This window comes from Lepidochelys kempii, chromosome 26 (assembly GCF_965140265.1).
Source record: "Lepidochelys kempii isolate rLepKem1 chromosome 26, rLepKem1.hap2, whole genome shotgun sequence".
Classification (NCBI taxonomy): domain Eukaryota; kingdom Metazoa; phylum Chordata; order Testudines; family Cheloniidae; genus Lepidochelys; species Lepidochelys kempii.
The window spans coordinates 7,761,762-7,783,577 of NC_133281.1; the positions used below are offsets into that span (position 1 = coordinate 7,761,762).

The 21,816-nt window shown below is 41.1% G+C and overlaps 1 protein-coding gene and 1 long non-coding RNA gene across 2 annotated transcripts in view; one reads left to right on the top strand and one right to left on the bottom strand.

Annotated features, from left to right (window-relative positions):
- Window positions 1-3,333, top strand: part of LOC140903593 (uncharacterized) — a 94,304-nt gene extending 90,971 nt beyond the window's left edge. The window contains exon 3 of the long non-coding RNA XR_012156301.1: window positions 3,298-3,333. This is a non-coding gene — a long non-coding RNA (uncharacterized lncRNA). The remainder of the gene's footprint in view (window positions 1-3,297) is intronic.
- Window positions 3,334-6,031: 2,698 nt separating this feature from the next.
- EBF2 (EBF transcription factor 2) overlaps window positions 6,032-21,816 on the bottom strand; it is a 172,301-nt gene continuing 156,516 nt past the window's right edge. Inside the window, exons 14-16 of the mRNA XM_073325474.1 lie at window positions 21,437-21,622; window positions 18,030-18,197; window positions 6,032-6,072 (exon numbers count right to left, since the gene is read on the bottom strand). Coding sequence (XP_073181575.1) covers window positions 6,041-6,072; window positions 18,030-18,197; window positions 21,437-21,622 — 386 coding nt within the window. The 3' untranslated portion in view covers window positions 6,032-6,040. The remainder of the gene's footprint in view (window positions 6,073-18,029; window positions 18,198-21,436; window positions 21,623-21,816) is intronic.

Genomic DNA, 21,816 nt, shown 5'->3' on the forward strand with positions numbered 1-21,816 from the left:
AATATTCTGGGCCAGATCCTCAGCTGGTGTAAATTGGTGTAGCTCGACTCATGACAAGTTGATGGGTTCTTCTCTCTGACAGTTGGGGTTGCGTGGTTTGTTAACAAGGATGCATGGCTATTGTTTCTGTTCCTCGAACGAATGATTGAAAAATGCATTTCCCCCTGTCAGTTTTTGGATGACACTTCCAGAGGTTTCATATGTGTGTCTGTGTGTATAAATATAATGTCTGAACACTCACCAGTGCCAGATTCTTTCTTGAACTAGAGCTTGTCAACAAACTTCTGCCAAAACTCTGTGTGAGGGGAAATGGCTTTTTCCTCCCCTAAGTGAAAATGTTTGCAAAAAAAAAAATTCATTCAAAACTTTCTGATTTTGTTTTGACAAAAACACTGAAAAAATGTTCAGTTTTTGTAAACCAAGCCCTACCCTTCCCCCTCCCCCCCCCCCAAAAAAACCCAGATGTGCCATCTTCAGATTTTGGGTTTTTTGATTGGGCGGGGGGAGGAGGAATTGAACAGGAGGTTTCAAAAGACCCTCCTCCCTTCATCTTTCTTTTTTCAAAATTTTTCATAAGAAACAACTAGTGCTTTTTTTTTTTTTTTACGAGCTACCTACATGGGTTACCCAGACCTTGGATCTAGAGGCATAAGGGTAAGAAAGTGTTGCATGCCTCCATACTGCCTCCCAGGAGCAGGTGGGTGGGAATGGTTAGGACCAAGGTTCTTCCTTTCAACCCACTTGCTGGTCATCACAGTTGAGCTGGTGCAGAGAGTCTGGTCATTTATTATTGATTTAGGCCAGGAGCAGCAAATTAATATGCACATAATGAAGCAAGAGGGAATAGCGACTCAAAGTCTGAGTTGTCATGTCTCCTGGGTTACTGCAGCTGAGGGCAGAACCCTTCCTCAGGGCTCTACCTAAAGACACAGGGTAGCCCACATGACCATGGGTCATATCAAATAATATGACCCATAAGTCTCGTCAAACCAGACTAGGCACTTTTATTTTTAATGGAAAAATGTTCATATTTTTTTTTCCTATTTCATCAGCTCTAGTCAATGACTTGCTGCTTGCCAGCTCAAAAGGACAAGAGAAAACAAACAAAAACCCTCTATGCCTCTAACTGAAATCTGTCCTTTAATAGATAATCATTAAAACCCTATCCAGCTTCTGGGAAATGAGTTTTCGTCTGTAGATTTCTAGGGTTCGTCAAATATTTGAATGTGTTGAAGTTTGACCCCTCTCCCCCAGTAAAGGGAAATATAACTCCATTTTTAAGACAGAGCCAATAAATGTGAAGGCTAGAAATGATCATTACGGTCATGTAGTCTGCCAAAGATTTCTGCATCTAGCCCAAAACTTGGGGTTGAACCTTTCTTTTAGAAAAACATCTAGTATTGATTGAAAGACTTCACATGATGGCAAATTTCCCACCTCCCTTGGTAACCTGTTGTAATCGTCAATTACATGTGCTGTTTAAAAATGAGCATCTCACTACCACAGAAATACCTGGATAGATCCACAAAAATAGAAGAAGAAATACATAATAAAGGCTATTTGACATTCAGAAACTTTCAGACCATTCTTTTTACAGTACAAAAATTTTATTTTTTTTTGTTAGGATAATTTAAAGTTTAAAACTGAAGTAGACATATTCATTTTACAAACAAGATATTCTTCAATAAGTAGGACCATTAAAAACAGTAAACAAAAAAAAGCTATCTTTACAAAAAGCTCTGTGCATAGCAACTTCATACCGTATATAATAACTGACAAAGCAAAAAAAAAATACAAAATAAATGAACTATACAATTGGGAGAAATTATTTTACAAAAGGGAGAGAACGGTCTTTTAAAACCATGCATATTGAAAATGTGCAAAGAAATAGGGAGAATAAAGATGCTATAACAAGATAAATAATGAAATAAAACATACTCTTTCAAAGTTATGATAAAATTTGTAACTACCTATCGCAACACTTGTCTTTCTAGTGTCAAAAAGGAAACTTGGTAGAGAATTCTTAAACAGCAATGACTAAAAAAAGGACTGATTAGTTTATTCCTTTTTTAAAAAAAAAATCCTTACACACAAATTTACACATTAATTTTTTTTACTTTTTGCCACTGCCAAAGTCCTTGTTTCGTGATCAAGGATTTCTGGTTGTTTTTATTTACACATGTTTTTCCACGTAAAGCTGCCAACAAGTTGAACAAGATGCTTTCTACGCATGAGCAAAATTCATATTCTAAATCATGGCTATGTTAATTTCATTACTTTTGGTCAGCTCAAGTCAAGCTAAGACGTCCTTTTTGTTCACTCTGTGGGCAGCTACATTCATATTTCTCTTTCTCTAGGTACTTGAGAGAGTCTTCTAGGTGGGTTTTCTTTAGGTCTAAATTGTACTCCTGACTTTCCAAGTAGAGGGTGAGTAGCAAATAGAGTTAATCAAAATACCTTTTTTTTTTTTTAAATGCCACAGGAATTTTGAAAATTTTAGAAGCGTTTGTTTCAATGGTCTGATTTTCTTTTTCTCTCTTCAAAACTGGCAGGATTTTTTTCAATATATCTAAGATGACCAATCAAAAAAGCACAGTTTGAACAATTAGCAGGCTAGTATTTTCATGAAATGTTTCCAATGAAAAGTTTTGAGCAATAGATGAAATTATTTAATTAAAAAATTTCAGTAGCTCTAACTAGCAAGCAGCTGCTTCCCAACATATGGTCTAGAAATCCATATCCAGGATTTTCTTTGTGCACAGAAGTTCTAAGACTGACTCCATCTCCTTTTGACAGCAGAGATACCAGTATTTGAACGTAACCAATGGGAATCATTGGAGAGGCGAAAACAGGGACACACATCTTTATGCACTTCATGGAGCAAATGGACTGCTTCAGTGGCAAAGAATGGAAAACATGAGATGCTTCAGCATTTATGGGAGAGGCCCAGAATGACAGGTGGACAGTGAGGGGTGAAAAATACCCCAGTGAGTTTCGTCCATCTCTTGGCAACGTAGGGCCTGATTCACTGAAGTCAATGGGAGTCTTGATTCCAGTTCTTATAGCTCTCAATGCAAATTTTCTGTATAGACAAGGGAGCCTCAAACATCAATTTGTGGCCTTCTAGTCTCATTATGATACTGAGATCTCTGAGTATATAAAAATTATTAGATTATTTGTGCTATATAACAGTCACCAGGTTAGTCAGATTGAGGGTGAATCTCGGTGAATTTATAATAGTACAGACTTTCACTCAAGACTCCTTACCACGTAAGGTCCTTTCACCTTCTTCTGCAGATCATTTGGTTTCAAGAAGAGTCACCCGTTCACTCCCAGATGGTGCTAAGGGCGCACAAAGGATCTGCAGAGGCATTAATTCTCACAAACACAGTTAATGGTAAGTTTTATCTTATTTTACCTTCTCTGGAATTCAGACGTTTTATCTAGTCTAACTAGAAGACTTTGGTTCACTCCATATTCATGATTCTGCTCCTGGAACACCAAATATCCCCAACCAATTCTCCTCTGCAGGGTACACTTAATTGCCACTTATGCTGCTCTTTAAATTGGGGTGTTGATTTTAAAAGCAAATAAAACCCTTTTCAAAGTGGATTTCATGCCAGTGAAAAAAGCACCTAATTGATCATCTATCAAACAGCCACAGCATGGTCAGTAGCAACACAAGCGTCTCCCTTGCCTGCCTCCCAGTTCTATCCCACTGGGATCATTTGAGTTTCCTTGGCTTCTCTGCTGAGCTGGGAGCTGATTAAGAGCCAGATCCTGCAAACAGTTAGGCAGATTGAGTAAAATTTCTCACATAAGCCCTGATCCTGCACTACACGCCATGAAGACGGAGCCTCGAGCGGGATCAACTCTGGTGCAGTGCAATGCAGGATCAGAACTGTAACTAATCCATCCCATTGACTCCATTGGGATTGTTTACATAAGTTAAGTTACCCAGGTGTCTGCTTGTAAGGCTATGGTCCTATGATGCTGGTTCTTGAGATGGAAACACCTGTCCACTAGAGACTAGACGAAGATCTGTGAAGTTAGGGGACACAGCAGCTTTCAGTCACAAATAACCTGGGCTAGATTTGAGGCTTTATAGCCTATTACTAATCCACTCCCAACATAGAAATACACATTAGCTCAGCACTGCCAAAGTGTCATGAATGTTGACTCACTCCCCTTCTACCATATTAAATGATCACAGAATAAACTAATAATTTACTCACCCATCAAACACAATGACTCTCCTTGGCGAATGGGCAAATCGAATTTTGGGTGTTGCTTTATCTTAAGGGTGCATTTGTAAATAGTTAAATACATTCTTAATAGATGTAATAAGAATGTTCCAACCATACCTAGTGTATGTTAAAGACACTCCTAAGAAGAGCTGGTTGAAAACTTTTCGATGAAAAATGGCTCTTCAACTAAATGGCAATTTTCGTGATTGTTTTTTCATTTTTCATCAGGAAACCAAAAAATTCTCATTGGTGTGGCTTTTCCCCCTCCCCTGGTGTTTCCTTCTTTTTTCCCTTTGGGAACAGAAAATGGAAAACGAAACAAGTAAAATTTTTCCTTTTTTGTTTCTTCGTTGAAATGCTGAAAATTTTGAACCAAACAAATCTGGTGGGTTTTTCCCCATTAAAAATACTTAGCGTTGTTTGACTACAACTAGCTCTAGTTATAAGAACATCAGTGGAAGATGGCATAAATAACCTGCTGGCTTGCACAACAACTGAATGACCCTTTACTGAGATGTATTACTCATTAAATCCATTAAAGATGAAGAAGCATTTTCCAATTTACTGATGAAAAGTGCTATAACAGAGTTAGGTGGTATTATTCATTGTTGTTATTATGTAACCCTTTATGACTGCACCCTTAATATAAAATGTAATCCTATTTTGTAAGTCTGCCATAACTTCGTGGAAAACAATCATTTAGAGAACCTTTCCGATCCCCCTCCTGTTCATGTGAAAATTTGAAAACTAAACTCCTCATCACATGAAAACCTGATTTGTTCAAACACTTAGAAGCCATTCATTTACCAATAGGGTCTTTGAAACTAACCACCTTACCCCAGTACCTGAAAATCTTAAGTGAAGCAAAAGATGGAGAAGGAGGGAAAAGATGTTGATAAAATTCTTACATTAACTACTGGCTTATATATATACTGCAATGCGTATAAAAGTTTGTGATGCGTTAATCAGAAAGAACCCTACACATCCTTGCACATGGCTCAACAGGGGGCGAGGGAGAGAAGAGAAGAGCAACGGCAGCAACAAGTCTCTTAAACTTGTCACTACGTTTTTGCATCTTTTTTTTCTTCATTGTACAACAGGAGGAAAAAGTCCAAAAAAGGTCTTAATTGCTACCTCTACATACAATAAGTTACAAGTTTATTTAAATAATTGTAAAACATCTTACTTTTTTTTTAAAGAGGTTAAACTATAAGTAAACACACACATACACCAAAAGTTCCATCATTCGTGTCAGTTTGTCCTAGAAATTCTTCCATGCTGGTACCCTGTTTTGTTGTTTGTTTGTTTCTGCATAAACTAAATTGGTATCTGAAAGGCTCCATAGAAAATAGAAACTTCAACTTTTTTTCCCCTACAAAGTAAAACAAATAGTATCCAAAATATCAAGCTTGAATCCTTTGCCAACTTTTTTTTCCCTTTTCGTATTTTACAAACGTTAGGAAGGTTTCATGTCCGTCAAAAAAGACCTTGCGTTTCTGACCCCGTTATGCCAACCGCTGTCCATCCTGGCTCTTGGCTGATCCTTTGTTTGCAATGTTTTAGGAGTTGAGATGGCTACATAGGAAATGTGGAACGCATAAAAGATCCAGACTCCTGTCTTGTCCGATTTGTAGCAGTTGTTCCTTTTATTTTTTCCGGGCGGGGCTTTCCCCCAAAAAAGACCTTGTAGTGCTTTTTTCTTTTTTTAAGTGGTCCATCACAATAAGTAGTTTTGTGCTGTAAAAGAAAAATGAAAAACAAAACAAAACCAAAAAGCAAAATGTCCTCTTCTTTTACATCGGGGGAACGACAAGACCAGTCATGGCTGAAAATGAAGATTGACAAGGTTGAAACTTTGGCGGCTCTTTTATGAATGCGGAATTGTGAGCCACGCCTTAATAGAGAAAGTGACAGGTGAGCCACTTCCTCTCCCACCTGTGATCAAATATCCCCAGGGCAACTATCTGTGGAAAACTAATACTAGGCAAGTTTATTAGTCATAGAGTTTAAGGCCAGGAGGGACCACCAGATCATCTCATCTGACCTCCTGTGTATCACAGGCCGCCAACCCCACCCAGCACCCGCACAGTAAACCCAACTACTGAAATTAGACCAAAGTATTACAGCCCACAGGCGACTAAACTATTATGTGTTATAGGCAGAGAATAGGAGGGACTGAGGTGCACCATCACCACAGTATCTGTAAAAGCAGTAGCAATGTCCTTAGCAGAGTTCACGTAACGTCTGGCCCTTCTCTCTTTTTGGGGGTCAAAACTCAGCTTGGGTCTCCCATTCTCCTTCCCCCACGCCCCACCTTCAAATTTCTCACTTGCAGAACTGGTTAAGCTGTGACTGGGCAGTGGTAACATGGAATCAAATGGGAGCTGTGCACCTGAAGCACCTACAGGATCTGGGCCCAGGGCTGCCTTTCCCCTTCCATCTGAGAGTGACCAGAACTAGATTTTGTCCATTTAGCTTCAGCAGAAATTATCCACCAGCCTCTCTTTCTCTTGGTTTATCCCCTTTGTCTGAATCGCTGTAGTTTACCGGGCACGTTCGCAGAACGCTGGACACAGGTCAACTATTTACTAGTCACTCTCACTGGCTTTAATTGAAGCTGTGTCTTTCCTAACAGACAACCAGAGCATTTTAAGCTGCCAGGAACTGGTACTGTTCCCAAAGGCTTCGTTGGGTAAGTTTGTTTGTTTGTTTGTTTGTTTATATATATTTAAAACAAAAGCTAGGGGTCATGTTTTCAAAGGGGCCTTGTTTCAGTGTAAAGCCCTAATTCTACAAAGATGTATGCCCATTGAAATCAGTCAGATTATTCATGTACTTAAAGTCCTGTCTTTGCAGAGCCTTGAATTTCACCCTTATGTTTGTGTTAAAATAAATTGCAGGAATAGGGTAAGAACTTCAGATGGCATAACTCCATTTACTTGAGTGGAACTTCATTGATTTTAAGCAACTGGAGATCCGGCCCACAATTGGGATCATTTAGCATTATATGTAAATAAATGTTTTTGTGTTCAGAAAGGATGATGAGGAATAAAGCTACCCTGCAATTTTAGGGCACAGAGACAGAAAGAGAGAGTGAAACTGACCAGTCTAGATTAATTGTTGCTGCTGAGTGAAATCTTTCTTTAAAAAAAAAAAAAAATTGGCTAAGAATTCCCTGTGTGCAGTGCTGTTGTAGCCATCTTGGTCCCAGGATATTAATGAGACAAGGTGGGTGAGGTGATACCTTTTACTGGACCAACTTCTGTTGGTAAGAGAGACAAGCTTTCTAGCTACACAGCATTCTTCTGGTCTGGGAGAGGTACTCTGGGTATGTCTACACTTAAATCATGACAGTGATGCTATAACTGCACCGCTGTAGCGCTTATGGGCTTGTCTACGCAGCTCAGCTCAGCTCCACCACCGCAGCCGTAGCGCTTCAGTGTAGACCCTACTCACGCCAATGGGAGGGGATCTCCTGTCAGTGCAGGTAATCCACCTCGCGCTCTCTACGTTGGGAGTTTGGTCGATTTAACTACATTGCTCAGGCATGTGAATTTTTCACACCCTTGAGCAAGGTAGCTATGCTTGCTGTAAATTCCTAGTGTCGACCAGCCCTCAGTGTGTCACAGCTAAATACAAGGTGGAACAGTTTGGTTAGCATAAGCAATTAACAAACATTCTAAGAGACCATTCAAGGTGAAATAGCCTGTTAACACCGCTGTGGTCATAGGACCAAAAAACCGGGGGGATAGTGGGTTATAGATTGTTGTAATAAGCCATAAATCCAGCGTCTTTACAAGACGCTAAAAATAGTCTGAATAAAGTTATGAATTTATGGTCCCAGGCTCGCGCTCTCTTTTTTTTTTTTTTGGAAGGTGTTGTGTAGGTTTCCGTTGAGGACGAGGACTGAGAGGTCACATGTGGAGCGATCATTTTGTGAAAAGTGTTCACTCATGGGCGATAGGGTGTTTTTGCCTTTTCATCATTTTTCTGAGAGTTCACATGAGAGGGTCGTGATTGTCTGGTTTCACCCACGTAGCTGTGACTGGGGCATTTAGTGCAACAGATGTGGTCCTCCACATATTGTGATATGCATCTAGGGTGACCAGATGTCCCGATTTTTATATGGACAGGCCCGATTTTTCATTTTTTTTTTTCTTATACTTGCTAAACTAATGTAAGAGTGGCCGTGGACAAAGCTTTGCTGGTTTAATTAAATCAGTTTAACATTTAAACTGACGCAACTTTGGGTGTGAACCAGGCCCTGGATTCTTTTTAAGGTGGGAGAGTTGTCAGAATAATTATATTGACAAAATTCATTATTGCTTTAATTTTAAAAAAAGAGGCCGTACAGTCCAGAGCATTGGGCTAATATTTTTACTGATACAAAGGGCAGCGATATCAATTAAACTCATTTCTCCTAGTGCTGGGCAGAGCTCTAATCACCCCTGACGCTTCCATCTGAATATTGCATCTCCAGCTGTTCCTGTGGCAATGAGTAAGTAGATTTTAAGAATATTTTCTCTCCACACACCCCACGTGCACACACTTCTTTTCACAGCTCAAGTAAACGGCTTGGATCTGCTGCTTTCTCCTCTGCCCCACCCTCTTCCCCCCACTTCCCTTTGGGGCTGTGTTGTCAAAAGCCTATTTCCCAGCCTGTACCGCTTTTTATTGAATGTTTGCGAGGTTTGGATTAAGGTCTTACACTGCTAGCAAAGCTGTAATTATTTTTGCCTGTATTACTATATATTGAATCGATGTAACTTTTCAATAAAGGTGGTTCAATGCAGGACACTCCCTGATGGGTTGGGAATATAGAAAGCAGAGTCATTATCCCAGAGGGTTTTTTTTTTTCTTGGAGGGAAATGGAAAAAGAATTAGAGATGAGCCTTATTGTATTAGCCTTCACAGCTTGCAATTATCAACTGAAACACTTGATTAAAATTGTCACAAAGTTGGAGAATTTTATTTATTTATATCTATATCAAGCACCAAGAATACCCAGATGCTATGGTGATAGGCTTCTTCAGTGTGTGTAATTTAATAGTAACAATAGACACTACACAGCAATGGACCCTTTACATTTCTCCCTGCCTTGTAGGGAAAAGAACTCAGTGTTACTCATGGAACTCACCTAGCAGGCTAGGAAGAATTTTAAAGAGGTAGGGTGTTTATAGTAATGTAACCTCACACGGAGCGAACCAGATTTTCAAAAACAACTCGTGATTTTTAGATGGCCAACTTGAAACCCCTTTAAAGGGGCAGGTGCTCAGCCCTTTCTGAAAAACTGACCCCCTGTAAGGTATATCAAGTTAGGCACCCACAATGTCTCGACATCTGAAAGTAAGTGTGTGTGTAGCCATGTGTACAGAGACCCCATTTTATGGGCATGGTATTTCAGAAGTGCTAAGCACTCAGTTAACTCAATGAGAGTTATCCGTGCTCATCACCTATAAAAATCAGAGGCAAGGGGCGTGTGTGGGATGCTGTTGGGTAGGGGCAGGTGGGTGGAGGACAAAGAGAGGCTGGGGACCTTGACAGGTTGCCCAGGCAACTTTAATTCTGGTAGTCTTAATTTTTGGGTGCTTGGTTGTGCAACTTTAACATTCTTTCAGCATAGTTTCTTGGATGTAATATGCACATTTACTCTTATTTAAATATGAAACACTTCTTTTTACACCCCTACCCCAGCTTTTTTGCAGTTACCATGGTAACGTTTTGACAAGGCTGTCTGGCCAATGTAAGAAGATTGACCAAAGCTTGACCTAAGCAGTCCAAAGTCTAACAAATTCTTAGATATCTCCCCTTTCTCTTTACTAACACCCTACACCACTACCTCTTTGTTGCACTCTAGCAAAGGCCTGGTCTTTCACTTATCCCCAAACCTGAGGGTTATATTATATTTTCTTTTGAATCCTAACTATGAAACCAGAAAAGCTGTAATTGAAATATGATTAGGGTTGATATTTTTCAAAGATCTCTTGAATTAGAATTAAACAAATGTGGTGACAATGAAGTTGCTGGTTTGGGGAAAGAAGTCCAACATGTTTGTCAAATTAAAATGTGTTTGGCTTAATTATTGAAAGAAAAATGGAATTGATTTTTGCAATTATGCTTAGATTCGCCTGGAACAAGTAGATATGCATCGTCAGTTGCCTTTTCCATCATGTTGCTTTGTGGGAGCGAGAGGAAGGTAGCTTCCATTTCAACAGCGGATGGCTATTCAGAGTGGCAAGCTACAGCACTTCCCCAAGGAAGACTAAGAATTCAAGTAAGTTGTTGGCTTACATGCTGATAAGAGGGTTTAACCCTAAAACTATTGGGCCTTATTTTGTGGGCAGACCACAGTTCCAGCTGATGTCAATGGGAGCTGCAGCATCTCTGAAAATGACGCCCATTGGCTCTTAATAGACCTGGCTGAAATTTTTCATTCAAAACTTTTTTTAAGGCAATTTTCAGGGTTTTTGTGTGTAAGATTTTTCCAGTTTTTCATCTCAACCAAATATTTTGAGGGTTTTTTGTTTTTCCTTTTTGTGTCATAGAATGAAAGCTGTCTAGGGTTTTACTTGTTCAAAACACCTTCAACTTTGCCAAAGAAACTGAAATGCTGTTGCCCTGTAACTGGCATTCGAATGCAGCTCCTAATCCTCTGCTGTAACAAAAGGACGAGCGTAGCCTCTCACTTGCATAGGGTAAAAGTTGTGTGGGGATTAAGCCCTTGATGGCAGCGCTGGGGGTTAAGTGGAGAATGTGCTATGATCTGAGGGCAGGATGTTGACTAGAATAAGGGTAATGCAAGATGTGGCCCTGTTGGCTTCTGTTTGTCCAGCATGTGTCAGAGATATGTGGCACTGCCTTCTAGCAAAACACAGCATGAACTCCTGCACATGGGAGTGAGTTTATGGCAGTTTCACATGGACAAGGGTTGGGCGGGTGGGGGGTAGAAATAATATTTCTCTGTATATTGGCAGAGTCCAGACTCTATTTGACAGGGCCTCCATGGCTGAATGTAGCCCAGAAAGCCTGCACTTGATCAGCTGTAGCCTCACTAATGGGTTTCAGTCTAAAAACAGAGAGCTTGCTATGGCTGCCAGGAATACAGATGGGATGATGGATGGCGAATGCTAAGTTTAAGTCTCTGTGTTAAAACCATGAAGATGTTTGTATTAAATTGAAATGTGGGTTTATTTGTTTTTGCTTTTTTATAAAAACAATTGTGCCATTTAATTCTCTCCCTCCTTTAATTGCTGCAGGCTGTCTTGTATAACTAATCAAGTGATGGGGCTAGAAGAAGGGGACCACATGGAACACCAATGAGTTACACCAGCTGCCGCTCTGTAATAGGCATTAGAATGCAGAGGTTAAGGTAGGAAAGCATTATGAATTACAATGTGCACAGTCTCCCTGCCAGCTGAGGCAGGGTGATGCAGCATGGGAGATGTAGTTCAGCTCGGGAGTCTGGCCCATAGAACGGATGGGGGGCATGAGGCACTGTGATGGCATTTCCAAATGGAAAATGGCCAAAACATTTACATTGTGGGGGTGTCGTGGTTTTTGAAAATGAAGCTGAAATTTTCCATGGAAAGCAGATGCTGTTTTGGAAAAATGTCAAAACCCCACTTTTCCACAAAACTGGTTTTGATGGCAAAGTTTTGACCCACTCTAGTTAGGTAGGTGAGGATCTCACCCTGACCAGCTAACACATTTGTAAACAGCTCTGTCTGTGTCTACACTAGCTGCTAAGTGGTGTTTTAAATCACCACCCGTTTTCCCAGATTAGACAAGACCCTGGAATTCTATGGGAAGAAGGAGAAATAAATTAACTTGGCTTGTCTACATGGAAATCTGCACCAGATTAATAAAGGTGTGGGCTTGTTTTATAAACCAAGTTTGTTAAACTAGTGCAAAAAGCTGACTGGACACTCTTATTGCAGTTGGAGAGAAGCTGAACTGTAATACGCCTAAATCAGTTCGGAATGACCTTCTACTAAACCACGCTTAAGAGTGTCCACACCAGGATTTGCATCAGTTTAACAAAACCGGTGCAAAGGTGGGTGTAGATTAGGTCTCTGTTCCCGATCTTTCCTATTCTGCAGCCACTCAGGACTCGCCACTAGAACTTATCTTTTTGGGACCTGTCATTCTCTTGACCAGGTCAGGCGATGAGGGGGGAATTTAGGGTTGGTAACGACTAGCTTTTGCTCGTGAACCCCAAGTAGCCCCCCCATCCTTCCTGCAAAGTATGCCATCCAGCCCTAAGAAATTGAGTGGTCTTGTATGTCTACACTACAATTGGAAGGTGTGACTGCAGCACATGTAGGCACACCTCACCAAGCTAGCCAGCACTGCTCTGGCTTAAGTGCTGGTATCACCCCTCCCGCTTGTCGTGTAGACACACCTTTACAGGTGAGCCCTTCCTGCCCTCCCCCTCTTTATGGTGTGTGATGAATAGGGCCTGAAAGATGTTTTCCCATTAAAAATAGATAAATAAACCTGTTTGTATTTTACACTAGAAATGGAGGTCTGGTCTCTCTCCTGGCTGATTGTAAGGCACCTGGAGAACTAGTGAAATTGACCATCTCAGAGAGTGAAACTGAGCAACAGTAAAGAGAGGAGGAATCTTTTTATGAAGACTGTTTTAAAACTTTTAAGTGTTAGCTCATGCCCATTTAATCGTTTCAATGGCTAAACAGCCCTTGGGAGAAAAGACCCCTTAGTTAAGATCCCCTGTGTTCTGAAGTGTGATTTCCCAATACTTCTCTCTATAACCAAGAAGCTGGGGAAAAATAGTGGCAGCCCTCTATATAACATGCAGAAAAACTGCATTTTTGACCAAAAAAAAAAAATCTTTCCTTATGATGGTTGGATAGCCTGAACTGAGAGCAAACCCCATTGCTGGTAACCTGTAACATGCTGAAGGCATTGTCTATGCTCAGGATTAAATCAGTCAGAGGTGTATTATTGATGTGTATGTCGTGGTGGTGTCTAGAAGCCTCTGTCAGGTCACCCATGTGTTAGACACCGTGCAAACAAAGAGATTACAATCTGTGTAGCTGCATCACTGCTGAGCCCCCAGGGCAAACCTGGAGAAGGATGGGGAAGCAGGGGACTTGAGTTCTGTTCCCAGCTCTGCAACCCTGAACAAGTCACTTCTTCTTCAAACTGGGGTCAACCCCAATGGGTGGCCTTTGGGACTCTCTACAGCTATGCTGATGACTGAGTTGGGGATATGCCACAGTGTAGACATGACTTGAATGCCCTTTAGATTGGCTAGGGTCCTGCGGGTTAACTGAACCACAGACCTTATGAGGGTTGCCTCCTGTTCCTTGCATTTTTTTTCTATTGAAATGTCCTGAGCTGGCCAATAGAAATTGAGGCAGTCAGTGTTCCAGCAGTTTCCAATTTACTTGCTTTCCTATCAGCTGCCTTACATCTGCGATGAGATGATTAAGCATAGTGTACTCATCATGCCATCTGATGTCACGTCACGTTATATCTTCCCTATGCCGTTTTTAAACTGGCTTGACGTATGACATGAAATCAGCATGCAATTTTTCAGCGCGGGCTCGCCTGCTATCAATCTGCAGTGTGTCTAGAATTGGATGGTGTTCAGGATGGACTGCTGCTTGTTCCACCCCATCGTGTCCTGTTATATAATGGGAATGTATAGCAGATGGAAAGATGTAAGCAGGAACACATGGCACAGGATGGGGTTATCTGAGGGTATCCCCGCATGGCTTGGGTGCGTTGGCTCTCAGCTTTGTGTTGTACAAGAGGCACGTGGGATTGCTACCTAACCTTACTCCTTAAGGTAGGGGCATGCTTTCTAAAACAATACTTAATCCTCTCTAGCAGCTTCCATCTAAAGACCGCAAGGGGATTCTGGCAAAAATTCCCCACCATTGCGAACACTGCTGTAAACTCCACCAGTGACAGGACGTCCAGATTCTGAAAGGCACTTAGCTGACAGGTAAGGTGGAGTTGCACGAGTGGGTGCATTACAAACATTAAGGCTTTGTCTACACAGAGAAGTTAATTGCGATTAAGGTCGGGTGTGAATTTAAAGCGCAGTAGCTATTCCTGACTAACTTCTGATGTGGGGACACTAATTCTGGAATAAGAACATGCATGCAGAGAGTTAATCAGGAATAGCTCCTGTATAGGCAAGCCCTACATTAACTCTCACAAAAAGCCTTGTGAGGGATGTAAGTATTATCCCCATTTTACAGATGGGGAAACTGAGATGGATACAAGGTCAAATAATTTGCCCAGTATCCGAGCTGGGAATAGAACCTACATCTGACTCTTTGGCCTCTGCTTTCATTGCTAGGCTATATACTTTACCTCCATGAGCCTGACCCAAAATCCACTGAAGTTGCTCATGGAAAGAATGCCCTTGATTACAAAACGAGTTAGATCAGGCTTTACTAATACAATATACATTTTTAGAACATGTGTTAACTGGTGGATGTGAACCCAACATCTTAGAGTTCAACTTGCCCAGTCTACACTAGGGTTTTAGAATGCATTAAACATTTTTGCGAATGTGTTTTTAAAAAGATACCTTTTATCCTAGTGTAGGCCAGCCCTAAAATAATGTTGACAAAGGAGCCCTGCCTCCGGGGAACTTGTGTTTTTTTTAGAAAGGATCCAGACCCATGGCCTAATTTCCAAATGAACATCCCCACAGTGTTGACAGTCCCCAAAAGTCAACAGGAGCGTTCCAATGAGGCTCCTTAAATGGCATTACTGTGCAAGGGATTAGAAATCTGCATTGCAGCATAGCCCGAGGGCTGGTCTATATGCAATTTTTAGTACTAGTTTCACTGTACTGATGTGTAAATTTAAGTATACTAAAGTTATATAGCGGTAGACAGGCACCTTTATAAAACGGCAGCCAGTCTAAGGATCCTGGCTGCGAGCACTAACATCTCATTGCTGGATGAAGGAGAGAGGTAGCTTTTCTACCCTTCTTTGAAAATTAAAATGCTTCTTGAGGTTAGTATTTACAGTATTGCCTACAGGGACCTCTTGTGCCAGGCATTATACATACACATAGTGAGGGCTTGTCTAAATGTAAAAGGTGTACTGCTGTAACTGTAGCTACACTCCCATGGTGTAGATCCAGTTGTACTGGTATAAAGATGGTTTTTCCCCTTAGAGTTATTACCGCATGGAAAGGGAATAAGCTATGCCACTTTAAAGGTGCCCTTTATTGCTACAACTGCATCCACACTGGGACTTGTACAAAAAGCGCATGGAGACCCCCATGAGAGAGAGTGAGTTCCAACCCAAAATACTTCTGGTCACACATTCCAGTAAGGTTTCACAGATGAAGGGCTAATAGATGGAATAGACATTGAGCAACATGAGTTATGGACGGATATAAGCAATCTGTTGAAGGAACAATTGATTTAACTATTTAAAAATGGAACTTTAATATGAAGTGTAACCGAGCGTCCAGTCTAAATAGACAAGACCAACACGGTATGTGTAGACTAGGAAAAAATGTGTTGTAAAAATTGAGTTAGCTACTTTGAGGCAGCCTGGGGTGGACCCCTACTAGCTTAATACAGCTGTAATAGGTTAGAACCTTTTACCTAGTGGTACCAGAACCTAGTGCAGATGCAAAGTGGTATTGGCTATCTTGAGGTGGTTGGTTTGTTTTATATACTTTTCTTTCCTTTGGCTGACATAGCTACAAAGGGTGAGTGGGACAATCACTGTTTTGAGTAGCTTACGACATGTGAGGGGACTTCCTAAAATGAGGCCTTATCTCTACACAAGTTGGAGCAGTTTACCAAAGGGCTTGTGTAGTCCCATTTCAAACAGGACTATGTCAACGTGAACCTGGTACCTTTTAATTCTACATGGAGCTGTTAGGGTGTAGCACGATCTATAATTCACATCCCTGTAGTCTGCACTACGGTGTAGACAAGCCCTAAGGCTTTTTAAAAACAGATTTTGCTAAAACTGGTGCAAACATGTGTTATTTCAGTAAAGCGCTAGTCTATGGGGAACAGGTTCAAAGTAAACTAAAATAAAAATGTCTACATAAGGGTTTGCACCCATTTAAATTCACATCCTAAATTAAACCAGTGCAACTTTCTTGTGTAGAGAAGCCCTACATCTGTTCTAGAGCTGTGTAATCTGATATCACTAAAACAGTTTAAGAGTGACTTAAAGAGGCACTCAAACTGGTTTAAGGCATCTGCATGCTGATTTTAAATGGGTATAACTTCTGTGTAGACAAAGCCTTATTTACCTACAGTTCAAGTATTTACTTCAAATCCTTTTACCCTCTTTTAAACTGATTGGGAGAGAAGTAACTTAGCTGTATTCTTTTCTCCCTCTTCATGAAATGTACTTATCTCTTTCTGGTTACTTGAAGACACAGCCAACCTTCAGGAAATCTCACTGAAACTAACTTGCTTCATATGGACCTGTATTAAAGGCATGAAGTCTCTCAAGTAAGTGGGCTTTTTTTTTTTTTAACAGCTACAGCATGCTTTTAAAAATATAATTATTTTTGTCTGATGCACATATGGGGGTGTGATTCTTTTATAAAATAAGGAAACTTATGTGCACTCCCTGTGGCCTAGGTAGGGATTAATAATGCACCCAAACAGGTGTGTTTTGTATGGCTCAGTTTGGAATTACCACTGAGTCTTGGCATGGCTGAAGTCCCAGAGCCGTGTTTTCTAGGGTATCGCTAATGAATCCTGAAGGAGCCAGATCGCTTCACAGGACGTATAATTTTTTTTTTTAATGACGAGTTGGAGTGTATGTGCGTGCCTCATGTCTCCCCAACAGCCTGTTGAGAAAGGAATGCAGGACAGCTTTCCATTCTTATCTCAATGTTCACATTTGTTTTGCAGATCACCTTTAAAGAGGCTGTAAATGCACTGTAGGGCTCAATTCCCTCTATGAGCCTAAATCCTACAGCAAGTTTTAAGAAACTGGCTGCTTCCTATAGAGCTGTGGATTAGCACTGTGGGCACATTTAAATGTCCTTAAAGGTGAGGGAGAAGCCCTCGTTTTCAAAAGAGCTGGTATTTAAATGCAATTAGGGCATATCTATATTTGCAGCGCATGCAGTGAAGACGCTCTATGCGGACGGGAGAGACCTCTCCTGTGCACACGAGCGCTTATGTCGGCCTAACTTATTTCAGAGGAACAGCCGTGTTAGTCTGGTTAGTCTCTAAGGTGCCACAAGTACTCCTTTTCTTTTTGGCCTAACTTATGTCACTCAAGGGGGTGGAATATTCACCCCCTTGAGTGACAGAAGTTAGACCGGCATAGGCTCTCTCTATGCTACTGCTTAAGTGAGTCAAGCATAGCTCCATTGAAATCAAGGTCACTTTCTTGAAGTCTACAGTGCTATCTACATGTTCTATTTAGATTTAGAAAAAAAGGTTAAAGGGTGGGGCGAGAAGAGAAATCCCATCCATAAGCTCTAGGTGTCCTTCGCCTAGTTTAAAAATAAATTCAAAATGCAGCAATTTAAGATACTGCATTACAAAACCTCTGTGATGGGGGGGAAAAAAGGCTAGCGAATTTCTCACAACACAGAAGGCCCTGGGTGCCACATGCTGAGTTTATCTGTAGCGCTTTCTTTTGAGATGTTGAGAATCTTTTTTGTACATAAACACAAGTCAGATCCTGCGCTGCTGTAAATCCGCATAGCTCCCTCGAACTCACCGCTCACAAGATCTTTCCAGCCCTGTATGGTATATTGCTACACCTCTGCAGGATGAAAATCAATTTTAAATGTCTTACCTCTAAACCCATTTCCATTGCCACTAGAGCAGGCAGGGGAGGGAGACCCTTGGGGCCTGATGACAGGGGCAAAGGCACTCTTCTGTTTGACAGCAGGAAAGACGGAGGAGGAGAATGGAAGGATGGAAGAAGCGCTGGAAGAGCCAACTGTTGGACTTGAAGACATTACTGCAAAATAAGAGATGATCTTCTTCAGCAATGGAATTGATAAGAGACTAGGTAAAATTGCATTGCAATACATTGTTTTCCCACCTTGATTCAGCTGTGAGAGTATAAAAATAATATTAATAAGAAACTTTTCCTATCCCAAATAGCTAACCATGCTCCGCTGATACGTATGTCTCAAGCAGATGCAGTTTTATGTAATATTACTGCTTTCATACAAATCGTATCCCAAAATGTTTTTCTCAGGTAAAATTAAATATAAGCATGGGGAATAATATTTTCAGGGGAGAGCTGAAAAAATGGCAGAGTGATAGCCCAGAACTGTTAAAATGAAGGAGCTAGAGAGGATAATGCTCTTTTACTCATGGGTTGAATGAAACAAAAGAGGATCTGCTGCTAGAGAAGTTGATGGGTTAGGGCCGGTCAAATAATGGTAACCATATCCCCTCCCCAAAAGGGAAAGTTTTAAATCTAAATAGAAAAGGAGGACTTGTGGCACCTTAGAGACTAACCGATTTATTTGAGCATAAGCTTTCGTGAGCTACAGCTCATTGCATCTGATGAAGTGAGCTGTAGCTCACGAAAGCTTATGCTCAAATAAATCGGTTAGTCTCTAAGGTGCCAAAAGTCTTCCTTTTCTTTTTGTGGATACAGACTAACACGGCTGCTACTCTGAAACCATTAAATCTAAATGCAATTTTTAGCAACCGAAATGAAACCTATTTAGGTTTCCCTAATGGAAGAGGAGGACAAAAATAGCTGATTTGTCCTCTCCCCCTCTAAAAAAGCCCTGCAACATTATGTTAACTCTAGAAGTGCGAAACAGCTGTATGTTTGCCATTAAGAAATATGCACAATAAAGCAACCTGTTAATCCGAACTGCATTTCAAAGTATGAGGCAAGGGATAAACTCAGTCTGCGTGGACTGAGGTTTGTATGAACCCAAAGAACTCAGACTTGAAGTCTAAAGTCATTGCAGCAAAACGCTGTGGGGGCCAATCCTGTTCTCACTACTAAACAGGGAGCAGGCTCTGTCTCCACCTGAACATTATGCATATTACTTTTAAACTTAAGTCACTGTTCTAACAGCAATGACATAGTTTTCAAGTGCCCAAAACTGTGATGGATTCAAAGATTTCAGGGCCTGAATGGATCATTATGGTCATCTCGTCTGACCTGCATGACACAGGCCATAGAATTTCACCCATCGGGCTATATTTTAACAAAAGAAAAAATGATTTGCACTTAGAGCAGCTTTCAGCCAGGATGCTTGCAGCGCTTTACAGGGTCCTGTTAAGCCTAACTTCGGCGTAGGACACATTGTCTTCATTTTTACAGATGGGGAAATTGAAGCCCAGCGATGGGAAGTGACAGGGAAAGTCAGTAGCAGAGCCAGAAGTGGGGTCTGCCTCCCAGACCTCTCCTCTCTAACCCTGTGTCACTCATTCATAGCTCAAGATTCAAATGAAACTCGGTCTCACTTTAGGTCTCAGTTACTGCTAATTCTATTCGTTTATTGTTTTCATGGGGATTAAGTGACTTTAAATGCATCTTTTACAAGGAATTCAGCATGGATTATGTGATGATATCAGTAGAGCTGCAGCTTGGCAGAGACCAAAATGAAGCAAAGGCCCTCTTCCCTTCACACAAGGCCCTGCTCACAAATTCACAGCTGGAATTTACTCTGCATCTATTCTTCTTAGAGAAGAGAACATTTGCTTTAGTTAAGGGGTCTGTCAGCATTTCATTATACACGCCTATTGTCAGGGGTTTATAATTCAGCCGTAAAATTCTCTCTCTCTCCCTGAGCTGAAACTTGGCACGGAGAGCGCAGCCAGGAAGTGAAGGCTGTATGTAAAAATTTGAAAAACATCTGTTTGGCCATTTTGAAACTCTACCAGCATAAAAACAATAGAAGAGGCAAGTTTCAGATGTATTTTTGTGTGTGTGTGCGTGCGTGCATGGAGGAGAGGTTCACTGGTGTAATTAAACCAAGAACCCTTCCATTTGATATTGCAAACCATTAGCTAATGCAGACTCCTGCTTTTTTTTTTTAAATACCAGGTCAAATATTAATTCCCAGTTGTGCAGCCCCTTACACATAGGGGATAAAGCCATAGTTCTGTGATGACTGTCTGGAATGATACATTTATAGTCTCAGGTTGGGGCCATCCTGTGCAATAGATATTTTTCCCCCCCAAAAAATCAGAAGTAGCACTGGCTGAACAGCCCTGGAGCCTGAAGTCCTCCTTTTATAGAGGGATGTTTATTACAGAGACTATGGCAATGGTAGTAGAAGCCACTCTGCCAACCGTCACAATATCCTCTAAGGGCAAGAGGGGTAGTTGAGCTTTCACAGCCCATTCTACTCTAAGAGGGAGGAAGGCTTGGATTGTTAAAGTTGCCCAAGGGAGTTAACTCCAATCTATGTCTACACTGCAATCCCGGGGTGTGATTGTAGCTCAAGGAAACATATCCAAGCTCACTTGGATATTGGAGCAGTGAAGCTGCAGAACTGTGTACTTCAGGACTGTACAAGTCCACCTGGGATGCTGGCTAAAGTGCTCGGGTATCTGAGGAGGCAGATTAAAGCTTAGGGCTTGTGCTAGGGGCTATCGCCCTGGGCACCAACTTCTAGGAGGCACCATGTTGCTGTGGCACTTGCTTTTGTTTTTTTTTTTTTTTACTCTGAGTGACCTGGGGGGGCACCAAAATGTTTTCTACCCTGGAGGGTAAAAAAGCTAGGGCCATTCCTGTTACAGCTAGCTTGGATATGTCTACATGAACTGCAATCACACCCCACAGTGAAGACATACCCTTAGTATGATTGGGGTGAATAATACCCTGTAGGCTCCTTTCAGAGAGCCAGGTGAAACACCTAGAGGGTCTAGAAATGACTCCAAAAGCCTACCCCTTTTCTAATAAAAATTGTAACAGGTGTTTTACAACCATCTTGTTATGGAGCAGGGATAAAACCATTGACACGTGATCCTTTTCTATTACATTTTATAAGTGAGCATTTGGCCTCTGCTGAGACTACCAGCACGGGGGACAGTTCTGATGGTAACTTTGGGAGGGGAAGGATATAACAAATTATTAAGTCTTGACAGGCCTGATGGATGCCTCTGACGTAAAGGCTTTGAGATCCTCAGTTGAAGGACACTGTAAGTGCAAAGTTTGATCCATGTACGGCTTAAGTAAAAAAAAAAAAAAAAAAGTCTGTCAAAGAGGTGGGCACTTACTTCCATAGGGAGATCCTGTTGGAGAGCCATTAATGAATCCAGGTGAGCTGGGAACTCCCAAGTTAGACATCGGGACATTGCTGTAGCCGTTCATGCTATTACTGGAGGTGCTATAATTAGACTGCTGAGGTGTTGAACTGGAAGAGTAACCTCGAGGGGAGATGCTGCTTGTATTACGAATGTAACCTGAAATAAATTAAACATTTCACAGTGAGTCAGTGAATATGGCCTGAAACTTTTCTTTTCTCTGTTTTCCCAGTCTCAAAGAAATCTTTTGAGATTGCTCTTTTAGACCCAGATTCAACAAAACACTTCAGCAAGTTTCATTGATTTAATGGGACTGAAGCTTGTCTTTAAATGCTTTGCTAAAATATGGGCCT